The sequence below is a fragment of the Ranitomeya variabilis genome, chromosome 7 (genome assembly GCF_051348905.1).
Source record: "Ranitomeya variabilis isolate aRanVar5 chromosome 7, aRanVar5.hap1, whole genome shotgun sequence".
In the NCBI taxonomy this organism is placed as follows: domain Eukaryota; kingdom Metazoa; phylum Chordata; class Amphibia; order Anura; family Dendrobatidae; genus Ranitomeya; species Ranitomeya variabilis.
This window is the reverse complement of record NC_135238.1, coordinates 203,003,495-203,025,537: the sequence shown is the minus strand read 5'-3', so window position 1 is coordinate 203,025,537 and position 22,043 is coordinate 203,003,495. Positions and strand designations below refer to the sequence as shown.

General features: G+C 41.3%; 1 protein-coding gene across 5 annotated transcripts in view; it reads left to right on the top strand.

The window, feature by feature from the left end:
* RAPGEF4 (Rap guanine nucleotide exchange factor 4) overlaps positions 1–22,043 on the top strand; it is a 310,050-nt gene that overhangs the window by 259,860 nt on the left and 28,147 nt on the right. For all 5 annotated transcript variants that reach the window (XM_077272682.1, XM_077272680.1, XM_077272681.1 and 2 more), the window contains 7 exons: positions 1,104–1,192; positions 5,956–5,983; positions 6,759–6,837; positions 11,866–12,012; positions 16,474–16,571; positions 16,952–17,077; positions 19,917–20,095. In XM_077272682.1, the coding sequence (XP_077128797.1) occupies positions 1,104–1,192; positions 5,956–5,983; positions 6,759–6,837; positions 11,866–12,012; positions 16,474–16,571; positions 16,952–17,077; positions 19,917–20,095 (746 nt within the window). The remainder of the gene's footprint in view (positions 1–1,103; positions 1,193–5,955; positions 5,984–6,758; positions 6,838–11,865; positions 12,013–16,473; positions 16,572–16,951; positions 17,078–19,916; positions 20,096–22,043) is intronic.

Sequence of the window (22,043 nt, the reverse complement as noted above, 5' to 3'; positions counted from 1 at the left end):
ATTTTTAACAAGGAAAAATGCAAAGCATTACATCTGGGCAATAAAAATGAAAACGCATATACAGAATGGGAGGAATAGGGCTAACCAACAGCACATGTGAAAAATACTTGGGAAACCTAATAGATCACAGACTGAACATGAGTCAACAGTGTGATGCAGCAGCAAAAAAAGGCAAATGCAATTCTGGGATGTATTAACAGAAGCATACAGTCTAGATCACGCGAAGTCATTATTGCCCTCTACTCCTCTTTGGTCAGACCTCATCTGGAATACTGTGTCCAGTTTTGGGCACCACATTTTAAAAAAGACATCAACAAACTGGAGCAAGTTCAGAGAAGAGCGACCAGAATAGTGACCGGTCTGCAAACCATGTCCTATGAGGAACGGTTACAGGATTTGGGAATGTTTAGCTTGCAAAAAAGACGACTGAGAGGAGACATAATAGCTGTCTACAAATATCTCAAGGGCTGTCACATTGTGGAAGGATCATCTTTATTCTCATTTGCACAAGGAAAGACTAGAAGCAATGGGATGAAACTGAATGGGAGGAGACACAGATTAGATATTAGAAAAAACTTTTTGACAGGGTGATCAATGAGTGGAACAGGCTACCACGAGAGGTGGTGAGTTCTCCTTCAATGGAAGTCTTCAAACAGAGGCTGGACAGACATGTGTCTGGGATGATTTACTGAATCCTGCTTTGAGCAGGGGGTTGGACCAGATGACCCAGGAGGTCCCTTCCAACTCTACCATTCTATGATTCTATGTTTTTAATCATTCTTGTTTCTGATTTTTTTTTCAATCTGAGCAATAAGCGTTATCTTTTTATGGAACACTACAAGTACTGTCTTCTACGCAGATCTAACCATATTACCACAAAGACCTTTTTGCCATGCACCAGACAGGTGACTGATTGCTCAGTTTTTTGTTACTATTGAATTTAAAAATATACATATTTAACTTTCTAATCTAATTTTTAGAATATCGTAGTTAAAGCTCATCATATGTAAAGGGAATCCAGAAAAGTAACAAATGTCCAAGCACCATGGATTTATATTATAGTATTTTGAATCATTTCAGTTATTTTTTATCTGTTCCTGTAGGAATTTTACGTCTCGGTATCAGATGACACGCGAACCATCGCTTCTCTGAAGGAACAACTTCCAGAGCTGGAGAGAATAGTGAAGCAGCTGTAAGTAATTCACTTTTTTTTATTTTTATAAGTTTTTATCAGTACCAATTTAGAGTTGGTGTGAATCAATTGGGAAGACAACTTTCCAACAGCCAGGACAGTAATCTGTGGCTGTTAGATAGGAGTCCCCTCAATCGCGGGCTCTTTTGATCAGCAGACCTGGCACAATGTTGTTGTTGTAGTTTGATGCACATGTGATGTCACAGGCAGGTAAGAGATGGCTCGCTAGGCTTCTGTCCACCGGCCATAGATCACTTCCCTGGCCATAGGTTCTACCAATCAATTTGCACCATCATTAGTACCGATTGAAGTTGTGTGTTGCAGGAGCCTACAGCTCTGTGCCATTATATCATCATTGTATGTGCCATTATATCATTATTGTACATCTATACTTGACTTTCCTGAACACCTCATGGACAATTTACACTTGCAGACCAGGGCCATTAGATGACAACTGGTTAGCTACATGCAAGCTAATAAGCAATTGTTAACTGGCTTGTTTATACAGCATATCTATGAGTAAAGAACGATCGTTAACACGATTGCTCTGTGTGTATATTAAATCGTGTTATCGGCAGTAAATTACCTGTTTACACAGGATGGAGTGCTGCCAAGAACACTGATTCATTAGCAAGTTTACAATTTATTTGAGCCAACGAACGATTATTTTTTTAATTTTGTCGGTTGATTACCGGCCTGACTAGAAAAGACGAATAATTGGGGAAGGAGCATTCTCGATTATTGGCCTCGCTAAATGGGCTCTTAGGCTTTGATCTACCTTACCTCTTCAGCCATTTTTTTTTACCAAGTAACAATTTAGGAACGGAGCACTTTCAATTTGATTGCAGCATCAGTAGTTAATTTGTCGTAATTTGACATTGACAACTTGTGTATTATCCCATTACTCTATGAAAATAGTTTCCAGTTCATACTGAAATCTTACATCATAGGGTTTCTCTATACTAAATACACAGCGATATATAGTATACAACATGTTAACGGGTTAGTTCCAAACTCACAAGATATCCCCGTATGTGTCTTGTTTGGATAGAGCACATGCTTGGCCTCCTATAATTTCCGTGCCAGATTCTGCTTCAACCGCTAGGCGCCGCCGCCGCCTCTTTGTTGCAGATGATGCTTGACACCATCAATCCTATATTATTCCTGGGGCTTGTGGCCGGTTCGTTTGGGTTTTTATCTGCTGTCAGCACTGCATGGGGCTGTTGACAATTTAAAACCCAGGAAACAAGTTCTCATTGCCAGTCAATGTTAGTGCTACCTGGTTTTACCTGTGTATCTGGTGTTTCATCCTAATTTATCCTGTTCTCTGACCTCGTCTAGTTTTGTTTTACATGCCTGAGGATTTTATGCCTCCTGGATCTGACCTGGCTACCTGAATATCCTTCTTGCCAGCTTGCGCCAGCAGCTGACTTTTTGGCCCTAGCTCAGATCCCAGCACAGGGGTTTACGAGTGAAGGCCAGGGCAACCACAGGGGTCTTGGAAACAGAGTAGCTTGCACCAAGCCTGTTCATGGCATCCATTTTTGAGATACCAGTTGACTATGAACAGTTCTCATCTGAAACCTCCACTCTATTGTCCATTATACTGCTGGCGAAAGTTGAGCATTGTATTTGACTATTTCCAAAATCCCCATAGACGATAAATGGAGCTGAGGCAGAGCATGCGTTACATCCATTCAAGACAGAGTCGCAGAGCCCTGTTCCAGAGTCCTCATCTCGGGAGCGCAGAGGTTGGATCAGTGATCAGCTCAGGTTGTTATCCCCTGTCCTACACCTAGGAGAATAACGTGTGATTTGGGGAATAACACTAAAATATATATATTTTCTTATGCTCCCTCATCAATTACATGCACATACTTGTATACATGGATATAGTTGTCCACGTATCATAGAACGCCACCATTACAACTCTACTGGAAAGTTGTCAGGTTTTTTTAAAGCCTTTCTTGCAGCTGATTGGTATCCTAGAGCTTTCTTGAGAATACTCTGCATAATAGGAAACTCGGAAGAGAGATATCACAGAGAGGCTTACTTGGTGTATTCATAAAAGTTAGCATTTTGTACGGTTATCATATCTTGGATACAGAACGCAACTGCAAATCCTCATAATTAAATGGAATCGAATTGCCTGCTAAGATCATAAGAAACACTTTGCTAAATGTGCTTTCTGGTCTCCCGTGGCAAACAAATGTAGCTTTCCAAGAGCAGACACTTCAAGTGCACATTCCTATTTGGTTATGCTAATAATGTCATTTGGACTCAAATGAGCAATCAAAATTACTTACCTAAAGTCTTCTGTGGCCCTCTGGTTATTCTCCTCGAATGTTGGCCGAACGAGAGGCTGCCGCAGACTTCCCCAGCGTGAAACTTCATAAGATCTCAGATGAATATTGTTCTTACTGATTTTCTACAATTACTTTATTGAAGTAATAGCGACAAAATAATTCAAGTGCTTTTCAGTAGTTCACATATGCAGAAAATAAAGGACTCATTATGTAATGAATTCAATACCATTCCTTAACATTTCAAAGTCTGGTATTAATTTATAGTTTTATTTCATGCCACACAACCCATTGAGGCTGCGAAGTTAAAATACCCGTCTTCCAGTAAGAGTGTATAGTTTAGCTAATAATGTTAACTCTATGGGAAAACTCAGAGTAGCGGTCTTCTTAAAATTCTTGAAGAAGGCAAGTAAGCTTTCTGATAAGCCATGGACTTAAAACTGAAAATGGAGCAATTTTGTAATTTTTATTAAAAGACGTGAACCCTTTATTCCCCTAACATCTATAATAAAAAGCAAATCAAGCATGTATGACATCTAAAGCCTTGTGCCATCTGGGAAGGATTTGCCTATGTGGTAATGTAGGCTTATGGTAGAAGGGAGAGAGTACATGTGAACAGTTTGCATTTATGTCTCACATGTAAATCATGTGCATGTAGATGTAAATGATGCGCTAACAATACCATGGAGGTGAGAGGAGGACGCTCAGATGTGAGAAGCGAACCTCAATGTCCTGTTTTATCACCATACTATACAAATATTTCCTATGTACCTGCCTGTTCTGCCTAGCACCAATCTATGCCACCACGGAGCGGTCAGAAGCCACTCCTGCTGGCGATTCAATGGCTTCTACTAACGTCATATCATCAGAAAAGCGGCTCATTTCCCGCTCTTCTCTGTTGACGGAATGTAACTGCCGACGTCATGCTGATTGTCAGCCAGATCCCTGCTGTCTAACTGCGGGGAGCTGGCTGTCAGTCAGCATGACATCAGCAGCCACGTCCCGTCGACAGAGCGTCCCAGAAGAAGAGCTGCTCTGTTGACTTTGAGCAGCTGAATCATCGGCAGGAGCAGTCAATGACCATTCTATGCCGGCACCAGGTAGAACAGGCATGTCGTTAGCTCGTTTTTAGGCCATTGTAAAAAAAAAAAAGTCGTGGATAAACCCTTTAAGGCGCTATCTACTTAATAGACTGAGTCTAAGGCGACGTTCACATGTTAAGTATTTGGTCAGATGGTTTTTCACACGGACCGAGAGAACTCGTGAAAAAAAAGCAGCAAGCACTATTCTCTTCTGTCTATAGGATGAGACTCAAGTCTACGGATACAGATCAACCATATTACCATACTTCCTATTTTCGTGGATACATTGTAATTATTTACCTAGTAAACTATATATATATATATATATATATATATATATATATATATATATATATATATATATATATATGTATAAATTCAAATGTCACACAGATGTAAAAAACAGACAAGCGGGTGATACAGTGATGAAGTAGAAAAGACAGAATGGAGGAAAATTGTCTGTTTTTTTCTGAATTATCGTTAGTTTTTTTCAGGATGAAAAGCAAACAGTTTTTCATACGGTCATCTGAACCCCGGCCTAAGGGCTCGCTCACACTGCCATATAACACAGCCGATTTCTACCTGATAGCACTCGGCCCAATATTATACTATAAGGTCAGTGCAGATCTGCGATTATTTTCTCTTGGCGATTTGGCATGAGAAAATTATCACAGCATGCTGCGAGTCACTATGATATTTCAATCACGTGCACCCATACAAGTCTATGGGTGCGTGTGAAACATCGGACCTGCACTCGGATGGCATCCGAGTGCAGTCCTATATTCTCTCGCAGAGACAATGGAGAAGATGGAGAAATTAATTCTTCCTCTTTTCTGCACCTGTGCTTTGATTCTCGCATGCAAGACAATCAGATCACAATCAGAAGCTAGCAACGCTGCTGAGGCCAGTGATTGACTACGCTGGTCATATGGATATACGACACATCATTTCTTAAACGGGACCTGACAGCAAGATTGACACACAAACTAATTTCATAGCTTTGTGTGAGGTAGGTTCACAGTATATCGCAATTCTCATATTTTCAAAAATCTTTTTCCTCATAGTCTTGGAAGTAGAACTATTCCCAAGAGGCGTGTGAATGTGTGGACCAGTCCTGCCCCACAGCATATACAGTATATATAAATATGTGGACTGTGAATTTATCTCAATGTGTGCAATATATAGCAATGTGAAAATGGAATATTAGGACTGAGAGTATGAGACAAAGCAGTGTTTGGCTTCTAGAGTTTCACTGTGTACTTCCAGGTTCTTATTTGTGGCATATTCACCTTCACTAAAGAGACCAAATTGTCGTGATTCTGTTTTTCTGTCTTATTTGTTTATTACTTAATAATTTGATGTCGTTAATATTTTATAGATCAGATGACGGAAAAGGACAAAAGAAAGTAAGTAAATTGGTCCTGTGCCCCCGGCCCCTTTTTTTTTTCTTTATATTTTAGAAAAATCTGATTAACACTGCCAACTTAAAAAGGAGAAAGGCATGTCTGCTGCCAGTCTGGTCTCCCGACCTGAGTCTCGGTGTGCCAGCACGGTGCCAGTCCAAGGCTTTAAATGCCCGTTGCTCACTATGCCAACCTATCACCTATCCACAGGGTAGTGGACACTTGGCTGATCACTTGGCGCCCAATTGCCAGTGGTCCCACATGTGCACCACCTCTCCAAGTCTAGCACTTGTCCATCTCTAGCCGTCCCGCAGACCATTGCTCTATTCAAAAGGGGGGCTGCAGAGCCTTATTTTTGGGTTTAGAGGGGCCCTATTGGTAAATAATTTAGTCAATATTGTTATGTTGTAAAGGACATTATAGTTTAAAGTGACGTTACTAATTGATGACTTATTACTAGAGATGAGCAAATCAATTTGTGAAATCTTGGTCCAGCGTTCTGGCCTACTATTGCACAGAAGTGTAAAAAAAAAAAAGTACAATATGGTGTTCCATAGAGGTAGATCTAGGAACACAGAAAATATATTTTTTTCTTTTTAATAACTTGTAGCCAATGATTATAGTGTAATTTTCTGTTTGCACTACTGAGCTGCAGATCTATAACTACCACTGTTAAAATAATTTACCCGCTAATCTTAGGAGTGACTACTTCACGTTGTATGACCAAGACCTCAGTAGTGATGGATCGACTGATCATTTAATGTGTTTCTATTACCAGCACAAAGTGCTTTTACGACAGTTCAGCACTGGGGATGAGAGATTGCAGAAGCGGCAGCCAATAAGAAGCTCAGACGAACGTAGGTACAAATTACAAATATTTTGCCTCCTTGTTCATTAAATTGTCCCAAAGGTTGTCTCCTCCAGCCATCCCATGCTTCTCTCTCCATCAGATCATCTCTTATTCTATAAAATAGGAGCTGTTCTGCAGCACTCGGCGGCGGCTGCTACACATTGAATGGAGCTGTGTAGTGCGGCGCCCTTCAATATTTGCAATGAGCTACTTCTGAAGATAACAGCTGACTGGTTGGGGTGCCAGGTGTCCGACCCCCACCCAACTGGTATTGATGACCTATCTTCCTTCTAGGCCATTAATATCATATGACTAGTGATGAGCGAGTAGCATTGTTGCTCGGGTTTTCCCGAGCACGCTCGGGTGATCTCCGAGTATTTGGATGTGCTCGGAGATTTAGTTTTCGCCTCAGCTGCATGATTTACGGCTGCTGGACAGCCTGAATACATGTGGGAATTCCCTAACAAACAGGCATTCCTCACATGTATTCAGCCTGTCTAGCAGCCGTAAATCATGCAGCTGAGGTGATGAAAACTAATTCTCCGAGCACATCCAAATACTCGGAGATCACCCGAGCGTGGATCGAGGAGACCCAAGCAACGAGTACACTCGCTCATCACTACATATGACCAGAAAATCCATTTTAGCTCACAGAGCATTGTCTACAATTGTATGCACTTCTTAGGTGAGAACAGGACTGGTGTAAAAAGGCGAATATTTTGCCGATTTGCACTTCCTTTGCCTCTTTCAGGAGTTGGCAGAGTTTACTGGAAAGGTCAAGGACCCCCTTTAAGGTATGCCGGACTGCAGGGTGTAATACATTGGTAGATGTTTAGATGGGGGATACCAGAAGACAGGTTCACTTTACATTATGTGGATGATCAGAGTTTCTGAAGCTATTTGCCGCTCGTGACTATTTTACCTTCCGCTTTTGGCTTTGTGGTGTATTTGTTCTAGGCTGTCGGAATTGTTGTGTTCCTTGTAATTCTTCATCAATTGTCAGGACTCTAACAGAGTTGGAGATGGAGTGTGAAGCCGCAGCTTCTGCTATGCTGGATTTCAGATTCCATCGGCTCGCTGTAGCAGGGGGGACAAGTGTTATAGCCAATTACAGATACAAAGGTCAGGGTATGAAAGAAACAAGGGAAAGGAAATTGGTTGGTTAAACGGCTGTATCAAGTGGCCATAAACAATCTTTGGAGCGGAGTTTTGGGGTTGTTCTGGGTCAGTTTACAAGTAAATGGTTTTTCTTTCCATATAGGTAGTTCACGAGTCATAGAGCAAATGGTGTTCCTGGTGTAAAGGGTCAGATCATTTCCTCCTGGCATGGGAGAGGAATCAAATTTAATGTTCAGAAAAATATTCACGTGCCCACTGCGCTAAGACAAGATTGTAAACCTTCTTAAGTGTCGGGCACATAGAAAGATGTTTAATGTGAGCTTTCCAGTAATGGAGATGGTGGACATGGCTTACATCGCTCGTCAGAATGGAAAAATTAATTCAGAATGTTTAGTAAATAGCACCTCAATATCAAAGTACTGTATTTTCTGGCGTATAAGACTACTTTTTAACCCCTGAAAATCTTCTTAAAAGTCGGGGGTCGTCTTATACGCCGGGTGCCGTCTTGTACGCCGAGTGCAGACACCAATGTGTATATGGTGGGTGGGGGGGAGTGGTCCCGATGACGAAGAGGGGGCGTCTCACAGGAAAGTGTGAGTGGAGTATCCCCCATTACCTCATTGTAGCTGCAGCATGGGGTCTCTGTGCTGGGGAGAGGCGGCAGCTGCTGCTCCTCTTTGTGCCGCATGGGTGCTGTGCTGTGGGGCGGTGGCCGCCGCCGCTCCCCAGCACCCCACACTGCAGCTACAATGAGGTAATGGGGGATACTCCACTCACACTTTCCTGTGAGATGCCCCCTCTTCGTCATCAGGACCACTCCCCCCCCAAAAGGCACATTAGTCACCGGCCCTATAAGACGACATACGGCGTATAAGAAGACCCCCGACTTTTAAGAAGATTTTATATTTTAACTGGAAAAGTTGGGGGGTCGTCTTATACGCCCAGTCGTCTTATATGCCGGAAAATACGGTAAATGTAGTGTTTTCTGTTGCATTCAGGACGAAATAAATGGGTTATATTCATAGCGAGGCTCCAAAGTATTGGGGTCCATCCATGTTACACTTACTGGGGATTTTATGACATCCCATTCTAAATCCATTAATTTGGAGTTGTTCCGTACTTTGCTCCGCACGTGCTTTTAACCACTCCATCCGATGCTTGGCATTGTGCTTGGTGATGTAAGGCTTGCACGCAGCTGCTCGGCCCTGGACACCCATGCCATTAGGCTGCCGGCACAGTTTTAGTGCTGATGTTAATGGAAGGTTTGGACTTGGCCTCTGCAGTTATTGAGTCAGCCAAGTGATGGGTGATGGCAGCATTTATTCACTATATATATATATATATATATATATATATATGTACGGTATATATATATATATATATATATATATATATATATATATATATATATATATATAATATATTGCGCATAAGAAGAAAAACCTAAACAAAAATACATTTGGCATCATCATAATCATACTGACCAATTAAATGAAGTTAGTTGTCACTGAAAAAAATAAATTAAAAAATAAACATTTTTTCAGTTTTTTTTTTTACTTTTCATTTTTGCCTTACTTTGGGACTTTTACTTAATTGTGCGTGATTCGTCAAATATTACGCTGCAGTACTTCTGCTTTGCCCTGTATTACATTTATCATCATAATACTGACACGCGTCCTTTTAGACCCAACATCTGGCAGCTATGAGGACCAATGTGATAAGCTGACAGATTGCGCTCCCCTCTCTCTAACTATTTAATGATCACTAAAAAAATTATTTGAATAACCCCTTTTTCTCCGTTTAAATTTAAGACAATAAAAATTAAATATATATATATATATATTCACCATCACCGCGTCCGTAAAAGTCCAATCTATTAAAATATAAAAGGAATAGATGGTGGCCTGATTCTAATGCATCGGGTATTCTAGAATATGTATGTATGTACTGTATGTACATCGCGCTGTGAGTGGGGGTTAAATTCTGCGCCAATATAGCTGATTGGTCGCGCCCGCCTGGCCGATCAGCGAAGCGTGGTTCAAATCCGGTGCCAATATTGCTGATTGGTCGTGCCCGGCTGGCCGATCAGCGAAGCGGTGTTTAAATCCCACGCCAATTTGCGGCCGGAGTGCGCCTGTCGCTGATTGGTTGCAGGATGTCGGGGGTTTGGGGCGCTGGATGTCGGGGGTTCGGGGTGCAGGATATAGTACAGGCACGTAGTATATAACAGCCACGCAGTATATAACACAGCCCACGCAGTATATAACACAGCCCACGTAGTATATAACACTGCCCACGTAGTATATAGCAGCCACGTATATAAAACAGCCCACGTAATATATAGCACAGCCCACGCAGTACTGTATATAACACAGCCCACGCAGTATATAACACAGCCCACGCAGTATATAACACAGCCCACGTAGTATATAACACTGCCCACGTAGTATATAGCAGCCACGTATATAAAACAGCCCACGTAATATATAGCACAGCCCACGCAGTACTGTATATAACACAGCCCACACAGTATATAACACAGCCCACGCAGTATATAACACAGCCCACATAGTGTATAACACTGCCCACGTAGTATATATCAGCCAGGCAGTATATAACACAGCCCACGTAGTATATAACACAGCCCACGCAGTATATAACACAGCCCACATACTACATAGCAGCATGGGCACCATATCCCTGTTAAAAAAAAGAATTAAAATAAAAAATAGTTATATACTCACCCTCCGGCATCCACCTTAACCTCATCCCCTAAAATTGAAAATATAATATACAAAAATGGAGTAATTTTTTTTTAGAAAGCAATCTTAGCGTGCTATAGTGGTTTATGATACTGGGTCAGCATTGTGGCTTAGTGGTTATCATGGTTGCCTTGCAGTACTAGGGTTTGAGTCTGCCCATGGCTGGGTAGCTACTTGCAAATCTTACGTCACCAAGCACAATGCCAAGCGTTGGATGAGGTGGTATAAAGCAGCCGCGGTCTCTGGAGCAGCGGAAACATGTTGTGTGGAGTGGCGAGTCACACTTCTCTATCTGGCTTCTGATGGATGAGTCTAGGTTTGAGTTCTGCCTGACTGCATTGTGCCGGCTGTAAAGTTTGTTGGAGGAGATATGGCGTTGTTTCTGGAATCAGCTGAGGCTCCTTACTTGCAGTGAGTGTAAATCTTAATGCTTCAGCATAAAATATATTTTGGATGATTGTAACTTCCAATTTTGTGGGCACAGCTTGGTCTATAAAGGCATGGTTGGGGAAGTTTGGCTGTGGAAGAACAAAATGAGGTCCATAAAAGCGTGGTAGATGCCTTTGGTGTGGAAGAACATGACTGGCCACACAGAGCACGGACCTCAACCCCATCCAATACCTTGGGGATACGCTAGAATGGAGAATGTCAGCCCAGCTTCTCCTCCAGCATCAATGTTTGACCTCACAAATGTTCTTCTGGATGAACAGGCAAAAAATTCCCACATCATTCCAAAATTTTGTAGAAGGTCTTCCCAGAAGAGCAGAAGATGTTATAGCTGTAAAGTGGGACCTTCTCCATATTAATGTCTATGGATGCAGGATGGGAGATCATGAATGCTCCTGTTGGTATCCCAATTTTTGGTCTATTTAGTGTAGGAATATTTTCATATATGGGAGTGTTTTGTCTTAAACTATAAAAACATAACAGCATAAGAAAACAATTAACCTATTATTATTAAATTGACCCTTGTGTGATAGATCTCTACGTGAGGTCCACTGGGGACTGGGACTAATGTTTGCCTGAAGAATATGCTGGTGCTTTATAAGCAGCAAGACATAAATAGAATTCGGTGACATGCTGTGTTCCTCCAGGTGATACATGACATACGCTCTTATTACCGTACATCTGATGATTGTATTTTGTCTTGGCAGTTCTCTTCAAGGTGTACTGCATTGATCACACATACACCACCATACGTGTCCAGGTGTCTGCCTCGGTGAAGGAAGTGCTGTCTGCTGTAGCAGATAAACTGGGCTCCGGAGAATCCTTGATACTCGTGAAGATCAGTTCTGCAGGAGGTACTGTTTGACTATCATTCCCTCCACTCATAGAAAATAATTTAAAAACTCAAGGTTAAACACACAAATAGCAATGGTTTTATAAAAGCGTTTTGGGATAATTTCAGTTGATTACAAACAACAGTACGGTCCCCTACTGAGTAAATAGGCCAAGCTGGGTGCTGGAAGCATGTCTTTGCCGAAGACGGCTACAGTGCCGCCTTATAGGGTAACAGAGTTGCCATTTCCCAAAATATTACTAAAATGATCAGCTAGCAGTGTGCAGGAAAACGACTCACTTTACCGAAATGGCCCTTCACAGCGCACAGTGTCCTTGTCTTGTTACTGAGAAAACAGCTCCAGAAACTTACTAACAAATAAGTATAAACAGACGAAGGGTTATTGATCTGTATTGTGGTGATCAGTGCAAGGATGCGGCTCCTAGTGCACCCCCCACTGCAAACGTTGCGTGACATATGGAAGTATGATGCTTTTCCAAACTGTGGTTCTATGAACCCCATCCACATGCTTAAAAGATAGCAGCTAGCCATAAGGCAATTCATAGAAGATAGATTGCTAGATAGATAGATAGATAAATTGCTAGACGGATAGATAGATAGATAGATAGATAGATAGATAGATAGATAGATAGATAGATAGATAGATGGGGGTCGAGCGCATCCTGGGGACTCTGCAGTGTGCTTTAAGGTAACCACTTGTTGGAGGGTCTTTTTTGGAGATTGTATTTGGGCAGCATACATTTATACATATATTATCACTTGGTACTGTATCATCCAGCGATTTTGCTGGTTTTTCTCCTTCCCCCTCCACAGTATGCATTTGCACTTTAATAGTAATACCTTATCTATGCCACCTTTTGTACGCACTTTTATTACACTTTTTTTCTGGAATGGCAGCATATTTAATAATTCCTCTGGTCGATTAATTGTTGCACATGTTCACTGCCGTTCCCTATTCTATGTATTCATGTATTCATCTATTCAATGTTACTCAATACTCTGCAGTTTTGTCAGTCCCTTCGGTGTGCCCCTCTAGTTCTGGTATTGTCCCCACCTATTTTTTCTTTCCTTTTTTATTATTTTGGTATTTATTAAATAAAATTTTGATTTTATTCTATCATTGGGCTTAGTTCGGGTTTTTCTCTTTGTTGTTGATTGTACTTTCCGATTGTCCTTATTGAATTTTTCATGTATTCACACACATAGGTGGGTATCTGTTACTTTACTATATTTCAGATATTATCTCGGATATTTTGTGTGTGTATTTTGCTTTGAGTTTTTTCAATGGCTTGAGAAAGGCTCATTTGGAGCCGAAACGTTGCACAGACATGTGGGTCTGATTAAATCCTGCACATTTATTAAGAAAAATGGAGTGCTGCCTTCTTTTTTGAACTTTATGGACTTTGGATAACCAGTGGACAGGTTACCTGGAGGCTTTGCACCCAGAGATAAGTAGAAGTGTTGTGCTGTTCCTTTTTTTATGAATAGATAGATGGATGGATGGATAGATAGATAGATAGATAGATAGATAGATAGATAGATAGATAGATAGATAGATAGATAGATAGATAGATAGATAGATAGATAGATAGATAGATAGATAGATAGATAGATAGATAGATAGATAGATAGATATGAAATGGAGGCAGCACACCAAAAATAGTGAAAAATAATTGGTTTTAATGGCCCATTGATGCCACAATTTGCCATTAAATCATTTATTTTTCACTTTCTTTTATGTGCTACCTCCAGTTGTCTTTCATGGATGAAAGGATGTGAGAAAAGTGGATGGAAGGATGGAGAAATATAACTTTGGTTCTATGAACCCCATCCATAATATTAAAAATGGTGGCTAGCCATAAGGTAAATCATAGAAGATAGATTTCTGAATAGATAGCTGTGAGCAGTGTCAGATTGGGGTGCTAAGGGCCCACCAGAAATATTGACTCGGGTTCACTGTTCAGCTAAATGTAAATATTACGTTACCTTCATTCACAAATGTACCTATGCTTCCACATGATAATAAACTGGGTAATTTGTTGATTGAATGATGAGATTCTGCTTTTATCTGCAAATAGTGAAACAATTGAATTGTACCAGATAGTGCTCATATAGGTGGAGTGGGGGCCCATTCCTTGTAGAGGGGCCACTGGGGGATTCACCCTTTTCCATGTGGGCCAGTTTGAGTCTGGATGTGAGATAGATAGACACTGGGGCAGATACAATACTTGTGTCCAACCCTGCCTCTGTGAAGTCCCACATGCCTAAACACTCACACATTTACATGCAATATAAATGTTTAGGTCTTTAGGCAGAGAAAATCCTCCTATACTTAGCAATGCTGCCTGGGGCTCATTGCTAAAGATTCTCTGTTCTAGAAGTCCTGAGTTTACTGAGCACAAACAGAAATCAGGGTACCCCTTCCTAATCTACATGGGAGGAAACAGAAGGAACACAGTAGTTTCCTGAGTGAGAAACATGCAGTGGGACCGATGTAAGTATTGCCAAAGATCTTCCTTGCAGCCCCACTCTACAACAGGCCCCTGATGAGCTGAATCGGCTGCATGTGAGTCATATCCGAGCCTGGATAGATAGAAACATACAGTATATTAGATCTTGATTATTAGTTATTCCCATCCTAAAAATAGATTGGTATATCTCTCTAAAGAATTTCACCTCTAGGACCCCATCAGTTCTTAGTAGTACTTCAGTCCCTTTGCTATTTTTCACTATTTTTTTTTTTATGCAAATGAATTGGGGCCAGGCAGCAGTTCACTGCGTAGCAGGAGGCAATCATTCGGAGCCAAGCTGGTGGTCCCATCATGCACAGGATTGGTGGGGGTCCTAGAGGTCAAACCCTTACTAACCAGAAAGTGAATGCATAGCCCAGTTATAGTAGCACTATTTTGTATTTTAATACCACTGTAGTTCTAATATACGATATGTAATATTACATCTTGCACTCTAACTTTTGAATAGTTTAATTCCTCCAGATATGCTTTCTTGCACATTTTCCATGTTTTAATAGCTCAATCATTTATGTTGGCAACAGGAGTTAATATCACAGGTTCAGTTTATGTCTTATAATCATTTCCTTCACACTGGTTCTTCAAACAAACTCTGTAAATGTGAGATGAATCGCTCTTACCCTCACTATCAACACCATGCACTATGTTTAGATTGTGCCACATTCTGAAGGATTTAGAATCTAAACATGAGGTGGGACAGCGGGCCATTATTACCAGCCATAACCATGGAAACTTCCTTCATTTAGTACAGCAGCCAGTGTTCAATAGGAATAACAGATCTATCGGATAGAGAGATAGATAGATAGATAGATAGATAGATAGATAGATAGATAGATAGATAGATAGATAGATAGATAGATAGATAGATAGATAGATAGATAGATAGATAGATAGATAGATAGATGGATGGATGGATGGATGGATGGATGGATGGATGGATGGATGGATGGTGGATGGATGGATGGATGGTGGATGGATGGATGGAAGGATAGATAGATGGAAGGATAGATAGATAGATAGATGGATGGTGGATGGATGGATGGATGGATGGAAGGATAGATAGATGGAAGGATAGATAGATAGATAGATAGATAGATAGATAGATAGATAGATAGATAGATAGATAGATAGATAGATAGATAGATCAGGGATAGGGGAATAGATAGATAATTGATAGATAATAATAGTTGGATATACAGACAAAAAAGTGAAAGTTTCCAGATAGAAAGGTAGATAGATTGATCCTTCAATCGATCCATAAATAGTTTGATTTTTTTGCTGTTTACAACATTACAGATCCTTCTTTTTTCTCAAAATCTGCTGTTAGGCATGAGCTAGGACACCCGTAGGCTATATTCGTCTCTGCAAGAGAAATTGACGTTCCGCGGTCTTGAAAGATGCGGCGCATGTCAGTGTCCACTTGTGATCCACAGGCGCACATACACACAAAGTGGACACGGGATTTCTAGAAATCCCATCCACTATGCAGTAACATCTGGCCGCTGCGGGTTTGACATTGCATAAATACACAGCGTCAATCCCGCAGCAATTCCTGATCGTGGGCATGTACCCTACTGGTCGACATTTTCAGTCATAAATGGTGGATTAGGCAGACATTCATTTAATGTCTATGGCCATCTTTAGTTTTTGTACCTTAGACAATTGTATGGTACCGCACATTCTACAACCCATACTACTAGCAGACTACTGTGAGAGCAGCAGAATTGTGAACGCCGCTCTGAAGTTTAACAAAGGTTGTAACTGTGGATCGCAACAACTAAAGCAATATATTTGCTGATTAAGTCAACTTTTGTAGACGAACATAGATTTATTTTATATGGAAACCACAAAATTATCTGCGGTGCGGGTTTCCATACTTGAAATCCCAGCTATGTTTTGTGCACTCATAGTCTTCTCCTTTCTTTTACTTACAGAAAAAGTTGTTTTGAAGCCAAATGATATATCTGTGTTTACAACTCTCACGGTGAATGGACGGCTCTTCGCTTGTCCTCGAGATCAGTTTGATTCATTGGTACGCTTTTTTGTAATGATGTTGGGATATTCCCATTTTGTGGTCATCATTTTGTATGCATAGTGTATTTATTGACATATAGACATCAAATTTTGGTCAGTGGATCTTTCCAATGGTATAATGTCATTGCGGGCTGCCAGGTGTACGACAATGGCTTAAAAAGAAGTCAAAGGCATCTAATAACATGTCTAGTGAGCATGGTAATTGAGGGGGATGTGTCACTCCCTCCTACATGGACAATTTTTGTAAGCTGCTTAATATGTTCCTGTCCTCGTCATCATTTTCTAGACTCAAATATTACTGTGAACGACCATAGCAATATAGAACTTTGATTTGGTTAATTTGTTACTTATCAATCATGTTCATTCTTTGTGATGTAGACCCCGCTTCCAGAACAAGAAGGTCCATCCACCGGAACGATGTCAACATTTGAGCTTATGAGTTCGAAGGACTTAGCTTACCAGATGACAATCCATGACTGGGACCTCTTCAACTGTGTTCATGAGGTGTGCCGATTATGTCCATGGATTCAGTATTTTAGTATTATAACTAGTGTTGAGCGATACCGTCCGATACTTGAAAGTATCGGTATCGGAAAGTATCGGCCGATACCGGCAAAGTATCGGATCCAATCCGATACCGATACCCGATACCAATACAAGTCAATGGGACTCAAGTATCGGACGGTATTCCTGATGGTTCCCAGGGTCTGAAGGAGAGGAAACTCTCCTTCAGGCCCTGGGAACCATATTAATGTGTAAAAGAAAGAATTAAAATAAAAAATATTGCTATACTCACCTCTCCGAGGGAACCGGCAGCGTTGTTTGCTTAAAATTCGCGCTTTTCTTTCCTTACGTGAAGTCCCGGCTTTGTGATTGGTTGCGTCGCAGTCACATGGGCGACGCAACCAATCACAGCAAGCCGTGACGTAATTTCAGGCCCTTAAGGATTTTAAAATTACGTCCCGGCTTTGTGATTGGTTGCGTCGCAGTCACATGGGCGACGCAACCAATCACAAGCCGTGACGTCACGGGAGGCTGGACACGCGCGCATTTTAAAATGCGCGCTTGTCCAGCCTCCCGTGACGTCCCGGCTTGTGATTGGTTGCATCGCGGTCAACCAATCACAAGCCGGGAGGCTGGACACGCGCGCATTTTAAAATGCGCGCTTGTCCAGCCTCCCGTGACGTCCCGGCTTGTGATTGGTTGCATCGCGGTCAACCAATCACAAGCCGGGAGGCTGGACACGCGCGCATTTTAAAATGCGCGCTTGTCCAGCCTCCCGTGACGTCCCGGCTTGTGATTGGTTGCGTCGCGGTCAACCAATCACAAGCCGGGAGGCTGGACACGCGCGCATTTTAAAATTTTAAAATGCGCGCGTGTCCAGCCTCCCGGCTTGTGATTGGTTGACCGCGATGCAACCAATCACAAGCCGGGACGTCACGGGAGGCTGGACAAGCGTGCATTTTAAAATGCGCGCGTGTTTAGCCTCCCGTGACGTCACGGCTTGTGATTGGTTGCGTCGCCCATGTGACTGCGACGCAACCAATCACAAAGCCGGGACGTAATTTTAAAATCCTTAAGGGCCTGAAATTACGTCACGGCTTGCTGTGATTGGTTGCGTCGCCCATGTGACTGCGACGCAACCAATCACAAAGCCGGGACGTAATTTTAAAATCCTTAAGGACCTGAAATTACGTCACGGCTTGCTGTGATTGGTTGCGTCGCCCATGTGACTGCGACGCAACCAATCACAAGCCGGGACTTCACGTAAAGGAAAGAAAAGCGCGAATTTTAAACAAAGAACGCTGCCGCTTCCCTCGGTAAGGTGCAGGCTGCGTCGGAGAGGTGAGTATAGCAATATTTTTTATTTTAATTCTCTCTTTTACACATTTTTACATTAATGTTGTTTCGATACCGATACCCGATACCACAAAAGTATCGGATCTCGGTATCGGAATTCCGATACCCGCAAGTATCGGCCGATACCCGATACTTGCGGTATCGGAATGCTCAACACTAATTATAACCACTACTTCAGAAAAATATACCAGACATCTTTGAAAATTAATAAAATGGTGGATATTTCTAATATGGTGGATATTTCTAATATCATTGCTTGAATTTCCAATTATTCAATTTTAAGATTCCTCTCTACTGGGTAGCTGATACTTTTTAGATCAATGTGGGCACTGGTGTAACTTGAAGCTTGTGGGCCTCAATTCAAAATTTCCAACAGGCTGCCCCAACTATCATGGGTCTTCATTAATTTGATCTTCTCCTATGGATCAAAGGGACCTTTTGGGCTCCAGGGCCTGGAAACAACAGCAAATAGATAATGCAAGCGCAACAAGTCATTCCCAGTCAGTCCTGAAGCAACGACAGAAAGACAGGTCTCACAAGTTATACTTCCAGGTGATCAGTTGGAGACCCATGGGTGGGACCCAGATCATTCCATCAGTTATGTCACATCCAGTGGATAGGTGATAGGTTATGTAGCCCAGAATGTCCCTTTAACTTACAAGTATGTGTAGGTGCATATAAAATTTAAAAAAAATCACATGTAGTAATCGGACAACAACAGGATTATATACGAAGATTTTTAAGGCACAATTAGGCCTAAAACGAGGATACTAAAGATTAAAAGGAAGTTCTTCCCCCAAACAACTTGTTATTCTTCTCTAGTGGCTAGATTGTACAGGGTACAGATGGTATGAATACCTGATCAAATTTATAAAGAGTAGCACTTGTAAGAAATAAAGTAGAGATGTGCGAATCATTTCGCACTACCCTTTTTCGATGGCCACATCAGTAGTCCGTGTCCATCAGAAAGGAGCCCTGTGAACCGCCCCATAATCTGCAAGTGCGTCACACCGCAACAAGGACGTCGCGCCAGGTCAGCTTATCAAAAGAGGCATCTCTTTTGGCAGATAGGTGGAGGTTTGCAAGGCTCCCGTCCGGCAGCCCCAAACTACTGACATGGCCTCTGTTACTGCACATCAATTTGCTCCTCTCTAGTATAAAAAGCAATTAATAAAAATTTCAGTAGAGTAACATTTTAAGTACAACCAAGGCAAAGCAAATAGAAGTGAGTTTGCTCAAGAATGAGCCATGAAGATAGGTCCTAGTTCCTCAATGCTCATATTATGCTTCTCTCCACTTACATATTACTGCTACCTATAGTCCCTGTGATCACATCCCGCGTTCCCCTACTACAATATTCCAGCTATTATCATTTCAGTTTTCTGCCACTTTATAAGATTGAGATTTTTGTTTAAGCTTTTCTATATAAGGGGGAATTAATATCCGTTGAGAATAACTGTATTTAACCATTTCCTCCCTGCAGCTGGAGCTCATCTTTCACACCTTAGGAAGGCACAATTTTAAAAAGACCACAGCCAATTTGGACCTCTTTCTGAGACGTTTCAATGAAATCCAATTTTGGGTTGTGACTGAAATTTGCCTGTGCCCTCAGCTCAGCAAGCGTGTGCAACTCCTGAAGAAATTTATTAAAATTGCAGCCCAGTAAGTACTTTTTTTATGGCAATTTCCAAAAGGGTATGGAGACAAAAAAAAAAATATCTCGGTGGTATTTCTACACTCGAAATGGATTTTACTTTCTTGTGCATTACAGACATTTACGACTTATTATTTTCTGTACTCTAGAAATACTTTTTTTTAATAAAGGTAGAATGCAAAGTGATTTTTTTTTTCCCCAAATGCCTCTAGAAAATTGTTTCTGTTTAGATGGAGGACTGACTGCATATCCACAGTAGGGCAGCAGCATGACCTCTGACAGCCCGGTACTGCTCTCCTATGGCTTGTCTATTTAAGCCCGCTGGTTAGCAGGCTGCTTTTTTCCTCTCAAAATCCTTTTTTTCCCTTTCAGCAATTGCATTTAAAAAAAAAAAACGCCAAAAGTGTTTTTCTTTTACCGTTTATAGTCTCAAAAAGCAGCGGGGCACTGAAACGAAACAAAAATCCTTTAAAGGCATAAATTTGAAAATGTGTTCGCGTTCCTCAGCGGGGTCCAGGAAAATACTTAATTACGACCAATTAAAAATATAACAATCTCCAAAAGACAATGGAATTCCGAAAAAAAAAATCCTTAAACAGAAATTTGAAGGTGTGCAGCAAACAAAAAGACAGAGCGCTAAGTGCAGCAGCCCAGTCAGTCTGGCTAAAGTCGGGTTTTTATCCTTCTAATGTGGTTAATTTACTCTTAAAAAGAAGGCAACTGTTTACTTTTATTTTACTAGACCTTACGAGGGGCTAAAAATAAAAAAGGCTAAATGTTCCTTTTAGTGCTGGGGACTCCCACCGAGAGTGCCAAAGCACAAATTTAAGGAGACAAAAAGCCGAGTTGGCATAGATCAACCCATATTTCAACATTGATTCTCTTAATACGACCTCACATGGGATTTCTTTTACAAGCTGGGTCATAATTCACAGGAGCATGCTCCGCTTTAGTTCAAAGAAGCGGATATAAATTTATTTTTTCATGCATGTGTCCATTGTGCCAGACATTTTCATTAAAATATGCCTCATACCATTATTATATATATAATATAGTGTCTTGAAAAAGTATTCATACCCTGTTAAGTTTTCCCCACTTTGTCACAAACATAAATGTTTTTTGGTTTTTTTTGGAGGGGGAGGGATATTATGTGACATACCAACACAGAGTAACAAGTATTTATTCGAAATGATACATGGTTTTGTAAATATTTTTAAACTATAAATCTGAACATTATAATGTGCATTTGTATTCAGCCCCCCCCCCCCACCCCAAGTCAATACTTTGAAGAACCAACTTTCGCAGCAATTACTGCTGCAAGTCTTTTGGGGTCTGTGTCTACCAGCTTTCACATCTAGAGGCTGACATTTTTGCCCATTCTACTTTACAAACTAGCTCTAGATTGGATGGAGGAGCAATTTTCAAGTCTTACCATAGATTCTCAATGGGATTTTGGTCTGGAATGTGACTGGGCCTTTCACATACAGGAGTATGCTTTGATATAAACAATTGCATTGTGGCTCTGGTCGTTGTCTTGCTAGAAGGTGAACCTACACCCCAGTCTCAAGTGTTTTGCAACCTCTAACAGGTTTTCCTCCTTGGTTGTACTGTATTTAGGGCCATCCCTCTTCCCATCAACTCTGACCTGCTTCCCTGTCCCTGTTGAAGAAAAGCTTCCCCACAGCATGATGCGGCCACCACCATGTGTGACAATGGGGATGGTGTTTTCAGGTTTATATGTAGTGATAGTTTTCCTCCACACATTGCATTTAGCCTAAAAAGTTCTACTTTAGTCTCATCTGACCAGAGCACCTTCTTCCACATGCTAGCTGTATTCCCTACTTGCCTTTTTGCAAACTGTAAACTGTCTTAATTTTAAAATTGACCTTCTTCTTGCCACTCTTCCATAAAGGCCAGATTTGTGTTGTTTACTACTAATATTTGTCCTGAGGAGTG